This window comes from Bos javanicus, chromosome 2 (assembly GCF_032452875.1).
Source record: "Bos javanicus breed banteng chromosome 2, ARS-OSU_banteng_1.0, whole genome shotgun sequence".
In the NCBI taxonomy this organism is placed as follows: Eukaryota; Metazoa; Chordata; class Mammalia; order Artiodactyla; family Bovidae; genus Bos; species Bos javanicus.
Window position 1 is genome coordinate 26,995,071 of NC_083869.1, and position 18,516 is coordinate 27,013,586.

General features: G+C 39.2%; 1 protein-coding gene across 1 annotated transcript in view; it reads left to right on the top strand.

Moving 5' to 3' along the window:
* The window catches only part of LRP2 (LDL receptor related protein 2), a 176,519-nt gene that overhangs the window by 62,380 nt on the left and 95,623 nt on the right, over positions 1-18,516 (top strand). Inside the window, exons 12-17 of the mRNA XM_061435989.1 lie at positions 866-1,089; positions 2,858-3,064; positions 5,607-5,809; positions 7,550-7,690; positions 9,051-9,254; positions 18,089-18,281. Coding sequence (XP_061291973.1) covers positions 866-1,089; positions 2,858-3,064; positions 5,607-5,809; positions 7,550-7,690; positions 9,051-9,254; positions 18,089-18,281 — 1,172 coding nt within the window. The remainder of the gene's footprint in view (positions 1-865; positions 1,090-2,857; positions 3,065-5,606; positions 5,810-7,549; positions 7,691-9,050; positions 9,255-18,088; positions 18,282-18,516) is intronic.

Below are 18,516 nucleotides of genomic sequence, written 5' to 3' on the forward strand. Positions count from 1 at the left end.
GATATTTTATGTTAATCAGCACCTTTTACAGCTATACTATTACATGTGACCTATTAAACAAAGCAGTCTATTATATGGATTAGCCTTGAGCAACTTTTAATTTTATTCGAAATGGAGTCCAAAAGCCTAATTAAAAGAAATAGTAGACATTCTTTCAAAACTGGATAGATATTTGGTAGTAATTTTTGAAACTTGATCATTTAAAATGTAAAAAGTATTCTGCTTTCCTGGATGATAAAAATCAGATTTTACCTGCATCTTCTAAATGGAACTGTAATTGAGCATTGGGTAACAAATATTGACAGTATTTTGTTTAACAGCCAAAATTTCATTATGCTCTCTTATTTGGAAAATGTGATGGATCTGATTTCAACTTTGAGTAATGCAATGGAGATTTTTAAAACATAAATTTTAGAGATTCTTAAAGAGTTAAAGATATTTTATTTCTTCTTACATTTCCTTGTACTATTAATAAAATTTTAATTCAATTAACAGATAAATTCCATAAATTTTCCAAAAATTGAGACTTTGGATTATTAGTAGGTCTGATTTAATAACAGCTATAAATAAAAAGAAACCATTTCCACCTGTGCCACCAAAAATCCACATTGAATTAAACTTTCACTAACTACTGAAGAATTAGAGATGCAGGCTTTTTTTTAAAAACTCAACTTTATATATGCCTCACATGATTTTAACAAAATGCCCCACCACCTCCTGTTAACCCATGATGTAAAATTAAATGTCTCTAGTGATTTTTTTTTAGTTCAAATGACTGATTTGTACACCAAAGATAAGTCCTGGAAAAAAAACTCTCCCAACTAGTTATGCTTAAGAGGTTTAATAATTTCGGTTTTTCTTTCAGGTTTTTTCAGTTGACATCTCTGGTTCACGTATCAGAGAAGTTCTCGGTGTTTCTATTGAAGACCCAGAGAATCTGGCTGTGGATTGGGTAAATAATAAACTTTATATTGTGGAGACCAGAGTCAACTGCATAGATGTGGTAGATTTGGATGGAAGCCATCGGATTACCCTTATAAGTGAATATTTGGGACATCCTAGAGGAATTGCTGTGGACCCAACTGTTGGGTAAGTTATTTGCAAACATACTGATTTCAGCATTTTTTGAGTTTCATTTCTCCCTCTTTAGATAAAACATCCATTGGCCTAGTTGAAGATTCTTTATGCTCGGTACTGTAGAATCCTTGTTTATTTCATATCTCTTTTCATAGCAGCTTTAAAGGGCTTAGCTAAATATAATCCAATTTGAGGATGTGCAGTCCAAATATACCTACCAATGTCCTAAAAATATGTAATGTTATTGGGGTATGAGTTTTATGCTTAGTGTTTGCCATGTTTTCCTGGCTGAGAGATTGAATTCTTTTTTCTGACTCACTCTAATAGTATTGTCACAACTAAACCATTATTAATGTGATCACTCTTAAGTTGTGAAGTTGTTTTAAACAGGGGATAGATCTAAAACCACTGGGTGGTGTTTTGGAGGGCTCTCAAGAGCCCCAGTTCTTTATGCCTCAGCACAGAAAGAATTTAGCAAGAGGCAAAGTGATAGATAAGTGATTTATCAGCGTAGGATGTTAGTGTTGCTGCCCCGAGTACTTAGTGGGTTACATTTTTATAATCAAAGGAAGAGAGGGGAGGTGGATAAGACCACCTTCTTTTTCATTCTTTGAGTCTTTGGTCATTAATTCCTCCTATTTGTTGGGTGGGAGAGTTTTTGAGGCGTATCTAGGATCATCATGGCACTGTGGAAAAAATTCAGATCTCAGTACGAGTGTCTTTCACTTTGAAATATCACTTTTCCCTAAATTAGTATTTTTGTGCATGCAAAGAACATGCCCTAGGTGTCATTAACTTGTTGACATCACTGGGCAGGTTGTAGGCCTTATTTTCCATGATTGTTTTGCTCTTTTGGGGCATGTCTCATGTTTCTGTTGCATGGTTTTGTTGGTAAGCAATTTAGCTTGGTTTTGTTGTTAAGGACACCTGTCTGGCTTTGATATTATGCCACTTGCTCTGCTTTATAAGTCAAGCAAACCCACATTGTTTGATGATTTTTCCATTACTTTCTTGAGTGCTCATTAACTTTGTGGTCTCCCAAAGCCTCCCTAAAGTTCCTTCTCTATCTATAATCCCTAATGGAGTTTCTAAGCTAACAATCTGAATACTCTACTCTCTCCCCACTGGACCTGTCCCTTTTAGTGATTTCCTGTTAGAGACAAGTGTTGAGATGTCAGTGTTTTCTCCAGGTATAAATTAAAATTTTCCTCATCTTCACATTTAAGACCAGTTATATAGAGACTAGCTTTTGCCTAGATTTTCACAGTTGGGTCTTAGAAGTGTTGGGTGAACTTGAGGCTGCTTAAGTGCTGGTGATTATTCATTTCTATTTCATGATCTGTCCTTCCTTGAAGATGATGTATATCATGTCTAGACTGTGCCTTAGAATGAGGAATTAAGGAGGGAAATGACTTGATAGATTTTTTTTTTCCTGGTAGCATTTTTGCTGGCTTTAAATAGAGAAGTGAAAGATGGGGTCAGGGAACAGGGGAAAAAAATTAAGAAGGTTAGAAGGTAGATAAGCTTTTTTTTTTCTTTGCCTGCGAATTGTGCATTTTCATAGTTGCTATTTGGAGTTTTCGACCCCCCCCCCTCCACAATTGGTCTTCACAGTCTCTGATTTTTAATGCTTTAAAATTTCTCTATTGTTTTAAACCTCCATGGTTCTCTTATCAGCTAGAAGAGATTTCCATTGATCCAAACACACAATCTCAAAAGATATTTACTAAGTAAACTTGTAAAATAGCTGATTCTCTCATCTTTTGTTTTTCTTTTGTAGTTATTTATTTTTCTCAGATTGGCAGAATGTTTTTGGAGTACCGAGGATAGAAAGAGCTTACATGGATGGCTCCAACCGAAAAGACTTGGTAACAACAAAGCTGGGATGGCCTGGTGGGATAACCCTGGATTTGGTATCAAAGCGTGTTTACTGGGTTGACTCCCGATTTGATTACATTGAGACTGTAACTTATGATGGACTTAAAAGGTAAGAAGTTTTTTTTTTTTTTTTAAGTACATTTTTATAAGTTTGGGAGAAGTACGTAAAATTTATGGGGAGGGATACTGAAGAACTAGAATTAAAAGACTGCTTTGTTGGTTGACATAACTTGAATGATCTTTGTGTTGACATTTGCATGATGTGACCTGCTCTGAGTTTTAACTTGTTCCATGTTAACACTCAAATTTGATTTCTCTTCTCCAAACCCTCCCCCACTCCCAGATGAAGCACATTATTTTCATTAACTCCTGAGTTCATTATTCTGGGTCCCTTAGAGTTTGTTTCCAAAGATCATTTTATAGTTTAGTTTTCTATTTCCCCCCTAGTAAATAGGTTTAACATTATCTGGTGGGAATTAACTGGATTATACTGCTCTTATATATTTTTCAAACCTTAAAGAGAAATTCTGACTCTTTACCTGATATACTTCAAAGGCATTTAAACAACCTTTGAATGCAGACTATGGCATATTTTTTTCCTTCATCTTCTTAGTCAAATTAGAGTTGACCATCAGTTCAGTTCAGTTCAGTTCAGTCACTCAGTCGTGTCCAACTCTTTGCAACCCCATGAATTGCAGCACGCCAGGCCTCCCTGTCCATCACAAACTCCTGGAGTTCACTCAGACTCACGTCCATCGAGTCAATGATGCCATCCAGCCATCTCATCCTCTGTCATCCCCTTCTCCTCCTGCCCCCAATCCCTCCCAGCATCAGAGTCTTTTCCAATGAGTCAACTCTTCGCATGAGGTGGCCAAAGTACTGGAGTTTCAGCTTCAGCATCAGTCCTTCCAAAGAAATCCCAGGGCTGATCTCCTTCAGAATGGACTGGTTGGATCTCCTTGCAGTCCAAGGGACTCTCAAGAGTCTTCTCCAACACCACAGTTCAAAAGCATCAATTCTTTGGCGCTCAGCCTTCTTCACAGTCCAACTCTCACATCCATATATGACCACTGGAAAAACCATAGCCTTGACTAGATGAACCTTTGCTGGCAAAGTAATGTCTCTGCTTTTGAATATGCTATCTAGGTTGGTCATAACTTTCCTTCCAAGGAGTAAGCGTCTTTTAATTTCATGGCTGCAGTCACCATCTGCAGTGATTTTGGAGCCCCCCAAAATAAAGTCTGACACTGTTTCCACTGTTTCCCCATCTATTTCCCATGAAGTGATGGGACCGGATGCCATGATCTTCGTTTTCTGAATGTTGAGCTTTAAGCCAACTTTTTCACTCTCCACTTTCACTTTCATCAAGACGCTTTTTAGTTCCTCTTCACTTTCTGCCATAAGGGTGGTGTCATCTGCATATCTGAGGTTATTAATATTTCTCCCGGCAATCTTGATTCCAGCTTGTGTTTCTTCCAGTCCAGCGTTTCTCATGATGTACTCTGCATATAAGTTAAATAAGCAGGGTGACAATATACAGCCTTGTCGTACTCCTTTTCCTATTTGGAACCAGTCTGTTGTTCCATAGATTAGTTTAATTGTTAACTATTTTACATCCTCTTCTTTTGGTGTTTTCAAAAACTGGTTAAAACAGCCTTTAACTTTTGACCAAGAAAAATTACTTGTGTCAATATGATTTTTCCAAATGACTTGATCTTATTTTCACAATTAAAAGACCCATGATAGTTTTGTTTCTCCTTTATTTGTAAGGATGGTATCACAGTTTGCCACAATCTCTATTTGTTTAAATGAAGAGATTATTAAGGCTATGACTTCTTATTACTGAAACTGGTTCCCAAAGTGAGAATATGAATTAACCTAATGACAAAAATAATCATATAAATCATACAATTGAGAAATTGCCTAACTTTTTTCTCTTTCATGAATCATCCTCCACCTCATTTCGTGTGGCCTCAGTGAATGACTGATTCTGTAGATGTAGTCATGGCAGCAATGTTGATTTCTTCCCCTTGTCTGGCACTTCTTACCTCTGTTGTCTTCCATTTAAGCAGTGCTGGGCACTCTGTCTCCACTATCAAGTGATTAGCTGACAGTTTAATCAAGCAAGGGCCTGTCAGTGGTAGCCCTGTGCTTTCTGCTCTCTAGAGTGACATCGGAAATAGGTGTGTGTTTGCCACGTGTCGAATTTTCTAACTTGCTATCTTGTTCCCTAGTGGCTGAGAAATGGTCAGTGGTGCAGTGTTGTGAGTGGAGTGAGTGTTGAAGGCATCTTCTACCAGATTTCCCATCCCTTGTTACACTCTTTCCCCTAGGAATTTCAAAATGATGTTTCACATCTTAACCCTTTTATATGTGGGGCAACCTTAAAAGAATGAAGAACAGGTAGGAAAGCAGTAATTTCTCAAAAAATTTAGCTAGGGCAGGGACTGGTCTATAAGTGCCAAGGCTCTTTTCTTAGAGGCAACATGGAAGTCCTTCTAGCAAGTATAGACAGAAATACACCTGCATCTTAAAATGTATCTTGACTATATATTCTATAGTAATAGCTAGCAATTTTTTAGCTTTTAAGCATATATGTGAACTAATTCCACCTTTAATCAAAACCGTATGGTGTATCTCTTTTGTAACAGGATGACAGTAATTCATGGAGGCGCGGACATTCCTCATCCCTTTTCAATAAGCTTGTTTGAAGGACAGTTGTTCTTCACCGATTGGACAAAGATGGCTGTATTGAAGGCAAACAAGTTCAAGGAGACTAACCCCAGATTGTACTACCGCTCTTCCCTGAAGCCATTTGGAGTGACTGTTTACCATGGCCTCAGGCAGCCCTATGGTAGGCACCCCCCAACAGAGGGAAAACCCTGCTTGGTACAGGCCTTGGTTAGAAAGGTTTTCTCAGTTCTCATGAGATTTGGGAGGTGTTCTCAAATGTTTGATGGATTATCTAGAGAGTTAAACTAGCTGAAATTAGCTTTGCAGGTCATGGGTATTTTAGAGAGGTTGATGTATTTCGGAATTAAAATGCCCAGTCGACAAAGAACATAGAGATGTGTTTAACAGATATTTATTGGCATATGCAGTATACCAGATCCTGTCTACAGGCTGGAGAAAGAGCAGCAAATACACCAAACTAAAATTACCCATCCTTCGTCTACTGGGAGAAATCTCCCAATTCAACTTCCTAATATTACAGTCAAGGAAGCCAGACCCAGAAGAAGAAAATGACGTGCCTAAGCGGCCACTTTATTTAGGTAGTGCCAGAGCTTTTTTTTTTTCTTCTTCTTCTTCCTTGTATGACACCTGTTTAGCATTGGGTTTGGTGTCTCTCAGATAGTCATTAGTCAAAGAAATGAAATATTTTGATTCAGACACTGTGAAGTCTTACGTTATTTTATGATAAGTTTTGTTTCAGGGTTTTAAACTGACATGACTGGACTGGGTCCATAGCTCTTTACTGCATTTGCTTATGCATCAAAGGAAAGAAATACAAACGAAGCTACATTGGAAGAAAGCTCAATATCAGTGAACAGTAATTCAGAGAAAGAAAGATTTAACTTAAACCTCTAATGCTAAGTGATGGGTCTGGCTTTCTGGAGAAAGACTATAAAGTAATTAGGCTGATTTAAAAAACCCAAACCAACCAACCTCTAGAACTGATGGTTTTGGATGACTACCCTTCCTACACAAACAAACACTTCATTGGAAAATATATACTATATATATATATATATATATATATATATATATGAAAGTATATACTATATTAGAAAATATCTATTTGGAATGATCAATTCATGGGCTACTAAACTCACATCTGCCCTTGACCAAAAGTATAACCCAGTTTCATCATCTAAATTATATTATTTGCCTCAGAATGATACCTGCCTGTGTTTCTCAAAATGAATCTACTTGAGAAGGTAAAGAGACTATTTTAAAGAGTAAGTTAAAGGATAAGAAAACAATTTCAAAAGCAGACATTTTAAATTTTGACAGACTTGCATACAGTAAACTTTCTGAAGTCATTGCCTTGAGAATTGTTTTTGGATGTATAGACTGGTTTGTGTTTCTGACATGTAGGGTTTTGGAATTAGATCTGGATTTGAATATTAGTTTAGTTGTTTAACAACTAAATAATCTTAAGCAAGTTGTCAAACCTTTTGGAACTTTGGTTTCCTTTTCTGTAAAATTGGGATAATAATGTTTACCTCTTAGAATCTTTGGTGGTAAATTGTCTTACAAAGTTAAGTATCCAGGGAGGTTATTTGGGGGAAGTCATATTTTAATCACTGATGCTAGCAGACAAAGCGATATAGTTTTGGGAGGATAAGACCCCTCAAGGCTATTCAATTGCAGGAATTTTTTTTTTTTTTTTTGCCACTAGCAGTTTAAGAGTAGATTCAAGAGCAGCAGTGGGATTGAGAGCAGTTAAATGGATGTACACAGTAATAACCAGTAGTGATGTCTCCAAGGAGTTTCAAACCCATTTCACCCACAGGTTGCAAAATGGCTTCGCATGTCTTGGGTAAATAAGCATTTCTAATTGAGATTTAACAATGTACATTTTTCCTTCCAGCAAGAAATCCATGTGCACATGAAAATGGGGGCTGTCAGCACATCTGTGTCCTCAGCCACAGAACATTCAATGGTGGTTTGGGTTACCGTTGCAAGTGTAGGCTTGGCTACATTCCGGATTGGGATGACTATCACTGTGTTGGTAAGATCACTTTTGGACTATCTTTCTGACAGTCAGCACAGGGCTGTGCATGCACTGCTTTGGGACTGGGCCAGCTCCCTGTAGCACTTCTTCACAGTGAATAAGCTTTTGGTAGCCCATGGGCATCTTCCTTTGTAGGTACCATTCCTTTTGTATGAAGAAGAACATGTTTGAAGATGTAAATTTCCATCATATGGGACACATTCACCCCTTGGGTGACTCTCATTCCTGAAATCACTTTCTTTCTTTAAAGTATGCTCTTGAAATTCATAGGATTTAATTTTGAGCCCTTTAGTCTACCACATGTATACCTTTAGATGTTAGTCTTAACCCTGGTGGGAAGCACTTGCCATCACTTTTATTGACTTCTCTTGGCTCACCACTTTGCCAGTCAGGTAATCACATCTTGATCCCACCTCGCTTTACTGCTATATTCCAAACTAAACTCCTAAGTGTTGGGGTAGCTCATTTCTTCATCTGGTGTTTACTCCTCAGTTCAGATTTTCTCTCTGTATCTGCTTCTATGCTCTGGTTTTCATTTGTGCCTTAAATGCGTAGTCTTCCTCTTTGATCACCTACACGTCTACTCACGTTAAAATAACGCTGCCTCGTCTTCATCTGATGATGAAATGCACTTCTACAGTATTTGTTTCTCTCATTTATTGTCCCTTTGACAACTCTCCTTTTTAATGCTTTTGACACATTCTTACTCCCTGCTGTTACTTCTGGATTAGTATGTAAATCCTCTTATTTTAACTTGAACAAATTTGTTCACTCTGTAGGTCATCCTAGATTCAGATAAAGATCACCCTCATTGCAAAAACCATGCTCTCCTTTTTGATTTCCTGGCCCATTGTCTCTGCCTTCTTCTTTGATTTTACACATCACTTCTTCTTTCCTATTTCCTTCATTCCTCTCCTCCCTTTCTGCTTTCCTCCCTGTATTTCTTTCTAAATAATTTACCTGGTTGCTGTTGATATTCTTTTTTGCTGGTCTTCACATCTCCTAAACTGCAGTAGGATTCTTGATATAGATCTCTACACAAAAGTTAATGTAATTAAGAATTTTGATGGAATCATTGTTCAGTTAATACCAGTTTGGAAATTCAGCATATGGACACCATGTGTTATATAAGTTTAATCCTAAGGATAAATTTCTCAGGGAGAAGTAAGATTGTAATACTTACTGCCTTTATAGTATTTTCCTTCTTTCCATTATTTCCAACTATGTTTTTTACATATTTTTTGTATTTATTTCAGAATTATCAGGTGTGATTTATGGGTATAAAAGTAATATCTCTGGAACTGGGAGAAGGCAAGAACCATGCTGTGGTTGACTGCGTGTGTCCTTCTTTCTACAGCTGCTGAGCGGTTTCTGCTCTTTTCATCTAATCTGGCTGTTCGTGGCATCCCACTCACCCTCTCTCACCAGACGGAGGTCATCCTTCCAGTGACAGGATCTTCTTCCATCTTCCTTGGGATCGATTTTGATGCCCGCGAGAAGGCTATCTTTTTTTCAGATACAAAGAAAAACATTATTTATAGACAAAAGCTCGATGGTACAGGTGAGAATGGTTTTAAAGTTTTTTTTTTCTTTCTTGTTTTGTCTGTTTTCAATAATAATGCTAATCATTTGCCCTATAAAACTTTTGCATTCACTTCTTAAGCAGGATCTTTTACTAAGCTTGCTAAATATTTTTAGATAGGGAAATCTATAAATTAGGTCTAAGAGAACACTTCCTTTATTTTCAAAATAAGTTACAAATGAGACTGAATTTTAAAACAATTATTGATGTAATTGGAAAGCTACAAATATTACCATATCGACACTTCATAAAAGGAGGGTTAGATATATGAAAGCTGTTAATGGGTTAATTGACTAGAGGCTGTTCCCTTTATTCAAGCGGCCAGATTGAGCTGATGGAATGATCTCTGTGTAGAGTTGCTACACTACCTAAATGGAATAAGAATATTTATTTTTTAAAGATATGAATTATATGTAAATATAGATTTACTGTAAGTTTCTAGTTGACTGGAATTCTGTTAAAATCTCCATAATCCTCACAGAAAGATAAATTAGTCAGACCTTATCAGTTGGGTACTATCAGCCAGACCTTATCAGTTGGGTACTATCATGATCCAGTACTCTGATTTTACCATCCACTAATGGGTCGAAAACCGAAGTCTGAAAAAAAAAAGAGTAGCCACAATAACAAAGCAACTAAGAGGGCCAGCTCAGGAGCTCACTGCTTAGTTTCGAATCCTGAGTTCTCACATTTCTTAGTTGTATAATCTTGGGAGTGTTACTGTGAAATAGGAATAATAATAAAGGCACTACATAACTCAATGTTTTTGATAGGATTTTAGGTTAATGCATTTAAAATACCTAGAATAATGCCTGGAAAATAGTAAATACTTTCAGTAAATGTTAGCTAGATAGTTGGATGGCATCACTGACTCAATGGACATGAGTTTGAGCAAACTCTAGGAAATAGTGAAGGCCAGGGAAGCCTGGTGTGCTGCAATTCATGGAGTCAAAAAGAGTTGGACATGACTTAGCAACTGAAGAACAACAAAAGCTATTATTATAGCTGTTATCAATGAAAAACTCTTATTACTCTGCTCCACCCTGCCCCGAGACTTGCTCACTAGAGGTAATTCCTTACCATTCTTTTGTCCCCATGTTTCTAAATACTTATACTTACTAATACTTATGCTGTTACTAAAACTTACTAATACAATTATTAGTAAGTATTAGTAATTAGTAAGTTACTAATACTTACTAATGCTTATACCATTACTGAGTCCAAGCTCATACAACTCACTGCATGGCAGGCTAGAATAGCAACTTTATTTGGAAAGCCAGCAAACCAAGAAGATGGTGGACTAGTATCCCAAAAAAGCATCTTACCCAAGTTAGAATTCAGGCCTCTTTTGTATTAAAAGCGGAGAGGATTTGGCTGGTGAATCCTTTGTCCTTGGAGCTATCCATGTAATCTGTTTACCATGTTCCTATAAACTACCAACAAAGCAAAAGCTGTTCTCTGTTCTGCAACTTTTTATCTCTATAGAAAGAAAGTAGAAAGTATTAGTCACTCAGTCATGTCTGACTCTTTGAGACCCCATGGACTGTAGCCCACCAGACTCCTCTGTCCAAGGAATTCTTCAGGCAAGAATACTGGAGTGGGTTGCCATTCCCTTTTCCAGGTATCTTCCTGACCCAGGGATCAAACCCACGTCTCTTGCATCACAGACAGATTCTTTACCACTAGGGCCCCCTGGGAAGCCTTTTATCTGTGTGTGTGTGTGTGTTCAGTTGCTCAGTCGTGTCCAACTCTTTGCGACCCCATGAACTGTAGCCACCCAGGCTCCTCTGTCCAAGGAATTCTCCAGGCAAGAATAGTGGAGCAGGTTGCTGTTTCCTACTCCAGGGCTTTATCTCTACATGAAGGGAAAATTTATACCCTTAAATGTCACAGCCTTGAGAATGGGCTCTCCTGTGTATTTTATCCCATAGGCAACATTCCTTTACAAAAGGTGCCGAGCCTGCACGCTAAGCACAGGCAGCAGAGAACAAAGGTTAGAGCTAAAGGAATAGATGCAATGTGGAATCAGGGTTATTCTTCTCTGTTGCAGTACCTTTTCTTGATTTGTCATTTTAGACATTTATTTTCCTTGTTACAGATAAGGAATCAGCTCTCCTTTTCCCTCTCCTTCTCCCTAAAAAGCTAGAACATAATTTTTTGTTCACTGCTAAATCAAGTAGTCTTTCATGATGACATTTCTTGAACAAATGTTGATTTTTTTTCCCCCTGGAGTTTGACAATTGCTCCATCTTCATTTGCTTAGTTTCTTCTATAGCTATTATATTTTCCCCCAACAGATCTATCAAATGCTTGTCTGTGTATCTACATATTTATCAAATGCAAAATCTGTGATTTTTTTCCCCCTCTGCTGTATAGTTGAATCTGGCACACAGCTCTTCTGACCTCCATCTGCTGCTTCTCTCTGCTGGTTTTCCTATTTCTGGCAAGCCATTTATTTCTCTTTCCAGACTTATTTCCATACTTTGCTGAAACACATTGTATCGTAGCTTTCAATGGGTAGGGTGGTATATAATTTGAGTTTGAATCTACTTTTATTTTGCCCTGCAACTCGATCATTTGACAAGTTGTAAGGTGAAAGTAGTTTTACCTTAGAAATTTGAAGACACTGATGCACTGTCTTCTAGAAGCCCATGTCGGAAGTCCTGTGCCATCTGCAGTAGCATTTCAGTGTATATGACCTTTCTGGGGGGAGAGTCTTTTTGTTTCTTTTTGGAAACTTTTAGAATCTTTTTGTGATCCTTTTCATCTTGAGATTTCTCTCCTATTCCAAGGGAGTTTTCTTGCCCCTGCTTTTTTCTATTCAAGCATGTTAGGTTAATCATCTGTTTTCTTCTTATCTTTCCTTTCTTGGTTTTCATCTCTATCATTTCATTCTACTTTCTGTGAGTTTTTTTTTTTTTTTGGCATTTTAGTTTTAGTCTATCAGATATTTGATTTTCAATGTTGAAGAGCTCCTTCTTGCTCTCTGATTATCTCTTTTTAAAAATAAAGCCTGGGACTTCCCTGGTGGTTCAGTGGCTAGGACTCCATGCTCCCAAAATAGGGGGCTCAGATGTGATTCCTGGTCAAAGAACCAGACCCCACATTCCTCAGCTAAGACCCAGTGCAAATAAATTAATTAATTAATAGAAAAATAAATTTAATCTTTTCTTAGTCTATGAAGATATTAATTACATTAAATGATTGATTTTTCTCTTTCCATTTCCTTTGGGTTGCTTTTTCTTTTGGGGTTGTTTTCAGATGTCCTTTTTATGAAGGAAACTTAGATTTCTTTGAGCCTTGTTTGATAGTAAGAGCAAAGCTATAAAGTGCTAACCAGAAAGCTATAGTTATGAATGGGCCTCGTCAGTTGGTGATCAAGCAGCCCTTTTGTTGCTAAGTCGCTTCAGTCATGTCCGACTCTGTGCGACCCCACAGACGGCAGCCCACCAGGCTCCCCCGTCCCTGGGATTCTCCAGGCAAGAACACTGGAGTGGGTTGCCATTTCCTTTTCCAAAGCCTTTTTGTTGAGAAGTTTCCAAATGTCAGTATCAGCAAATCCTTTCTGGAGATGGTCAGTTTCTTCTTAGTAGATGCTCCTTCTCCCTGTTGGGGTGAGGAGTAAGAGGGGAAAACTAGTACCTGTGTTCTGGGAGCAGTGCAGAGGAGAGGGGGCGGGGGCCCCTTCAGCTCAGTGTTCACAGGCATAATCTCCTGTGTTCAGTTCTCTGCAGAGCTGTCGGGCCACATGTCCTCAGCCTGCAGCCTCTCTGAGTCTCTCTCTCAACTCTCTCTGAGTTGAGTTCCCCCCGAGGAAAAAATTCTCAGGTCTGTTAGAGGGTGCAGAGGAGAGGAGTGTCATAGATGCTCGGGGTTGGGTTCGGCTGTTCCCCATACCACCTTTTTGATTTATTTATTGGCTGTGGTGAGCCTTCACTGTTGCATGTGGGCTCTCTCTTGTTGAAGCGAGCAAGGGCTCCTCTTCCTTGTAATGTGTGGGCTTCTCATTGCGGTAGCTGCTCTCGTGTGCAGGCTTCAGTAGTTGTGGCTCGTGGGCTCTAGAGTGTTAGCTCAGTAGTTGTGGCGCACGGACTTGGTTGCTCCATGGCTTGTGGGATCTTCCCTGACCAGGGATCAAAGCGTGTCCCTTGCATTACAAGGCAGATTCTTAACCACTGGACCACCAGGGAAGCCTCTGTACCAGGGTAGTTACTCAGCCCTGCCTTTTTCAGAATCTGGTGCCTCTGTGTGCAGATAAGCTGAGGCTTCTCCATGTGTGGGTGTTGGTGCTCACCTCTGCTGGTATATCTCACCTTGTATTTAGTTAGTTACCCCTTCTCCGGTTTCTTTCTCTTCATCTGTTCTTCTACTGGAAGGAAGAGGAGATAAACTTGCGGTTAATCTGTGATTTTGAACCAAAAGACCTTTTTTCTGAGGACTGGAATTACATCTGCAGAGTTACTACACACAGGCTGTCTCCCGTAGGTGCCTCCACAGGTCAGATTCCTATAGCTTTGGCAACTGCAGTTCTCATCTTGGTTTTCTTTCTTTTTTTTTTTTTTTTAAATAAATTTCAAGTCCACAAGCTGAGAAAATTGCCTTTTAAAATAGCGGTTAAACTCTTTGCACTTTGCTTACGGAGGTATTACGTTTGCTCTGTTTTTCCGAGTGAGAAGGTGAAATTCAGTGAGTTTACGTGCAAAAACTGTTCGAAGTCAAATTGAAGTCAGTATGGGCTGACCCTCAGGGAACTTGCCGCATCAATGATCCTTTCTCTTCTCCACCTTTTTTTGTTTATCTATTGACTTGTCCTCATCAGATATGCTGAAGTCTCTCTCATCCTAAAAATCCTTCAACCCACCCTCTACTTCATGTTCCTTTTTGATTGCAGTCTTCTGTCCTCAGGTTTGTGGACAAGCACCTTGAAAGTTTGGTGTACGTTTTTTAAGCCCTACTTCCATATCTACATTTCTCACCTCTTTGCACTATGTCACTTTCTTGAAACCAATCTTATCCCAGTCACCTCCAGTCACTTTGTTATAAACTTTCAGTTCTTTTCTTTGGCACCTTAGTCATTTTCTTAAATGTTTTTTTCACCTTGACAACACACTCCTGAATTTCCTTCTGTTTCTTGACCATTATTTCTACTGTTCCTTAAACATTTTTTCTTTCAGTTCAGTTCAGTTCAGTTCAGTTGCTCAGTCGTGTCTGACTCTTTGCAACCCCATGAACCACAGCACGCCAGGCCTCCCTGTCCATCACCAGCTCCCAGAGTCCACTCAACCCATGTCCATTGAGTTGGTGATGCCACCCAACCACCAACCATCTCATCCTCTGTCGTCCCCTTCTCCTCCTGCCCTCAATCTTTCCCAACATCAGGGTCATTTCAAATGAGTCAGCTGTTCTCATCAGGTGGCCAAAGTACTGGAGTTTCAGCTTCAACATCAGTCCTACCAGTGGACACCCAGGACTGATCTCCTTTAGGATGAACTGGTTGGATCTCCTTGCAGTCCAAGGGACTCTCAAGAGTCTTCTCCAACACCATGGTTCAAAAGCATCAATTCTTCAGTGCTCAGCTTTCTTTATAGTCCAACTCTCACATCCATACATGACCACTGGAAAAACCATAGCCTTGACTAGACAGACCTTTATTTACAAAGTAATGTCTCTGCTTTTTAATATGCCGTCAAGGTTGGTCATAACTTTCCTTCCAAAGAGTAAGTGTCTTTTAATTTCATGGCTGCAATCACCATCTGCAGTGATTTTGGAGCCCCCCAAAATAAAGTCTGACACTGTTTCCACTGTTTCCCCATCTATTTCCCATGAAGTGATGGGACCGGATGCCATGATCTTAGTTTTCTGAATGTTGAGCTTTAAGCCAACTTTTTCACTCTCCTCTTTCAGTTTCATCAAGAGGCTCTTCAGTTCTTCTTCACTTTCTGCCATAAGGGTGGTATCATCTGCATATCTGAGGTTATTGATATTTCTCCCGGCAATCTTGATTCCAGCTTTTGCTTCTTCCAGCCCAGCATTTCTCACGATGTACTCTGCATATAAGTTAAATAAGCAGGGTGACAATATACAGCCTTGACGAACTCCTTTTCCTATTTGGAACCAGTCTGTTGTTCCATGTCCAATTCTAACTGTTTCTTCCTGACCTGCCGACAGGTTTCTCAAGAGGCAGATCAGGTGGTCTGGTATTCCCATCTCTTTCAGAATTTTCCACAGTTGATTGTGATCCACACAGTTAAAGGCTTTGGCATAGTCAATAAAGCAGAAATAGATGTTTTTCTGGAATTCTCTTGCTTTTTTGATGATCCAGTGGATGTTGGCAATTTGATCCCTGGTTCCTCTGCCTTTTCTAAAACCAGGTTGAACATCTGGAAGTTCATGGTTTATGTATTGCTGAAGCATGGCTTGGAGAATTTTGAGCATTACTTTAATAGTGTGTGAGATGAGTGCAATTGTGCGGTAGTTTGAGCATTCTTTGGCATTGCCTTTCTTTGGGATTGGGATGAAAACTGACCTTTTCCAATCCTGTGGCCACTGCCGAGTTTTCCAAATTTGCTGGCATATTGAGTGCAACACTTTCACAGCATCATCTTTCAGGATTTGAAATAGCTCAACTGGAATTCCATCACCTCCACTAGCTTTGTTTTTTCTTTATCTGTCCTATATGCAATTGTGATCTCTAGTGTTCAACATGGGTCCTCTCTTCTAATTGTGCATTTTCTTCCACATAATTCTGCATCTTCTGTGTCTTTGGTTACCATCTAATGTAGTAAGTATAAATTAGTGTAGGGAAACTTATGATAGGCCATTTCCTGAATGCTTTTCTTCCTAACCTGGAGAATGAAGGGAAAGGTCAGGGAAGGCTTCGTGCAGAAAGTGCTAAAAGTCTCAAACCAAGCTCACATTTTGGTTTTCACATCCATTGCACCAATTGCCTGTTGGATACTTCACCTGGATATCCCACAGATCACCTGAAAACCAATTCGTCTAAATATTCACCATTCTTCCTCTTCTCCAGACCTCCTGCCCCAAGGGAAAGGTGTCACCTTTTACCTGCCGCCCCACCCTCCCCAAATCTGGTGGTCACCCAAACTTCTTCCTTTCTTTTAGCCTCTATCATTAACTTGTTAACCTGTAGCCATGCTTCTGAACATGTGGAATCCTCAGTGTCTGTCCTTCCCACTTCCACATCTTTTCTACAGCCCTTCATTCACCGCTTCCTTTGGGAAACCTCTTCCTAGGACTTCACTGGTGGTCCAGTGGTTAAGACTCTGGTTCCACCTCATGGTGCATTGGTTCAGTCCGTGATTAGGGAATTAAGATCCTGCATGCTATGTGGTGGGGCCAAGATAAGTAAATAAATAAAAGCAAAACACCTCTCTACACCTATTGTCATTGTTCAGTTGCTAAGTCGTGTCTGACTCTTTGCAACCCCATGGATTGCAGCACACCAGGCTTCCGTTTCCTTCACCATCTCCTGGAGTTTACTCGTATTCATGTCAGTGATGCTGGTTAAGCATCTCATCCTCCTGCACTTCCTGCCATAATTTCCATACCATCCTGTGCATACCACCATCACAGCAGCCAATATTCTTCTATTGCTTTCCCTCTTGCCCTAATTGCCTCCTCTCCCCTCTCCTACTTCATTATAGATATCTTGAAGACAGTGTCCACATTTCTCTCAAGACGCTTCACTTTACATGACTCAGTTTCCCCATGTGGAAAGTAGAGATAATAGTAATTCCTGCTCTTGAGCTGTTGTGAGGATGGATGAATTCATGTAAAGTACTTGGGCTCGTTTCAGGCTCATGAAGTGAAGTGAAGTCGCTCAGTCATGTCTGACTCTTTGTGACCCCATGGACTGTAGCCTACCAGGCTCCTCCATCCATGGGAATTTCCAGACAAGAATACTGATGTGGGTTGCCATTTCTTTCTCTAGGAGATCTTCCTGACCCGGGATTGAACTCCGGTCTCCCACATTGTAGGCAGATGCTTTACTGTCTGAGCCATCAGGGAAGTGGTGGCTCATATTAAGTGCTCAGTATAAGCTGCTGTTAGTAATACTATTAGTAGTATGATGTTTCCTCAATGTCTAGTATGGTGTCTAGCACACAGAGGACTTTCTTTGTATAATTTCTCATATAAATAAATGGAAAAAAGACTAGACTTTTTCCTTCAAAAGAAAGAGGTGTGATTGTTTACTCTGATTCACATTTTTTTTTTTTTAAAGGAAAAAGAGGGGGAAAGGCATAAAAATTCACAAAGGAAAAAGTGGTCTTTGTTTCTCTTCATACCCAGTTCTGATTTCCTTTCTGGCTGCTGGTCTTTCCCAAACTTGGCAACTTTGTGGCTATGAAAGAATTGTTGATGAGAAGGTTGGGCGGGAATGCCTCCCAGATACCCCCAGTCGTACCTGGCAGTGTCAGCTTATCAGTGCTGTCTGTGGGTGGTGGTTGTGAGTATGTGAACTCAGGTATCTCTTCTTCAGATGTTCTGTACTGAGAAATTTTTTCTGAAAGGTTGAACAAGGGAGTAAATCCAGGCCATACCACTGCTGGTTCTGTTTAACAGAATCATATCTATTCTTTGAGATCCAGACATTTGGAGATGAGTAGATTCTAGGTTTATCTCATGTGTTGCTTTGCAGTTTACAGTTGCTTTATTTTATTTTTTTTTAAAGAATTTCATGTTACTGAAATATTCTTTGCGTGCTCACACAAAGTTTAAATATGCAGTGATAGGAAAATGTATATCATATAAAATATGCTTACTTTAAACCATGTCCATATTTTAATTTACAGGAAGAGAAATTATCACAGCTAACAGGGTGCCAGCTGTTCAAAGTTTGAGTTTTGATTGGATTTCGAGGAATCTCTATTGGACAGATTCTTCTTATAGGAGTGTCAGTGTCATAAGGCTAGCTGATAAATCAAGACGTACAATCATCCAGAATTTAAATAACCCACAGTCAATCGTAGTTCATCCGACTGCTGGGTAAGTATGTTCATGTTTTCTTAAGAAAACAAGCGATACCATAGGTATTGGGCAAATTTAGTAAATACAAGATTGAACCATGTAAATTGAAATTACCTTAGATTGTATCCTTTTAGCATATGCTGAAATTATCACTTTACCTCTACCACTTACCTTTAGCTAAGTTTTGGCTTTCCCAGCCTTCACTGAACTGTGTTTTTTTCATAGTCACATAGGACCAAACAGTGAGTCACAG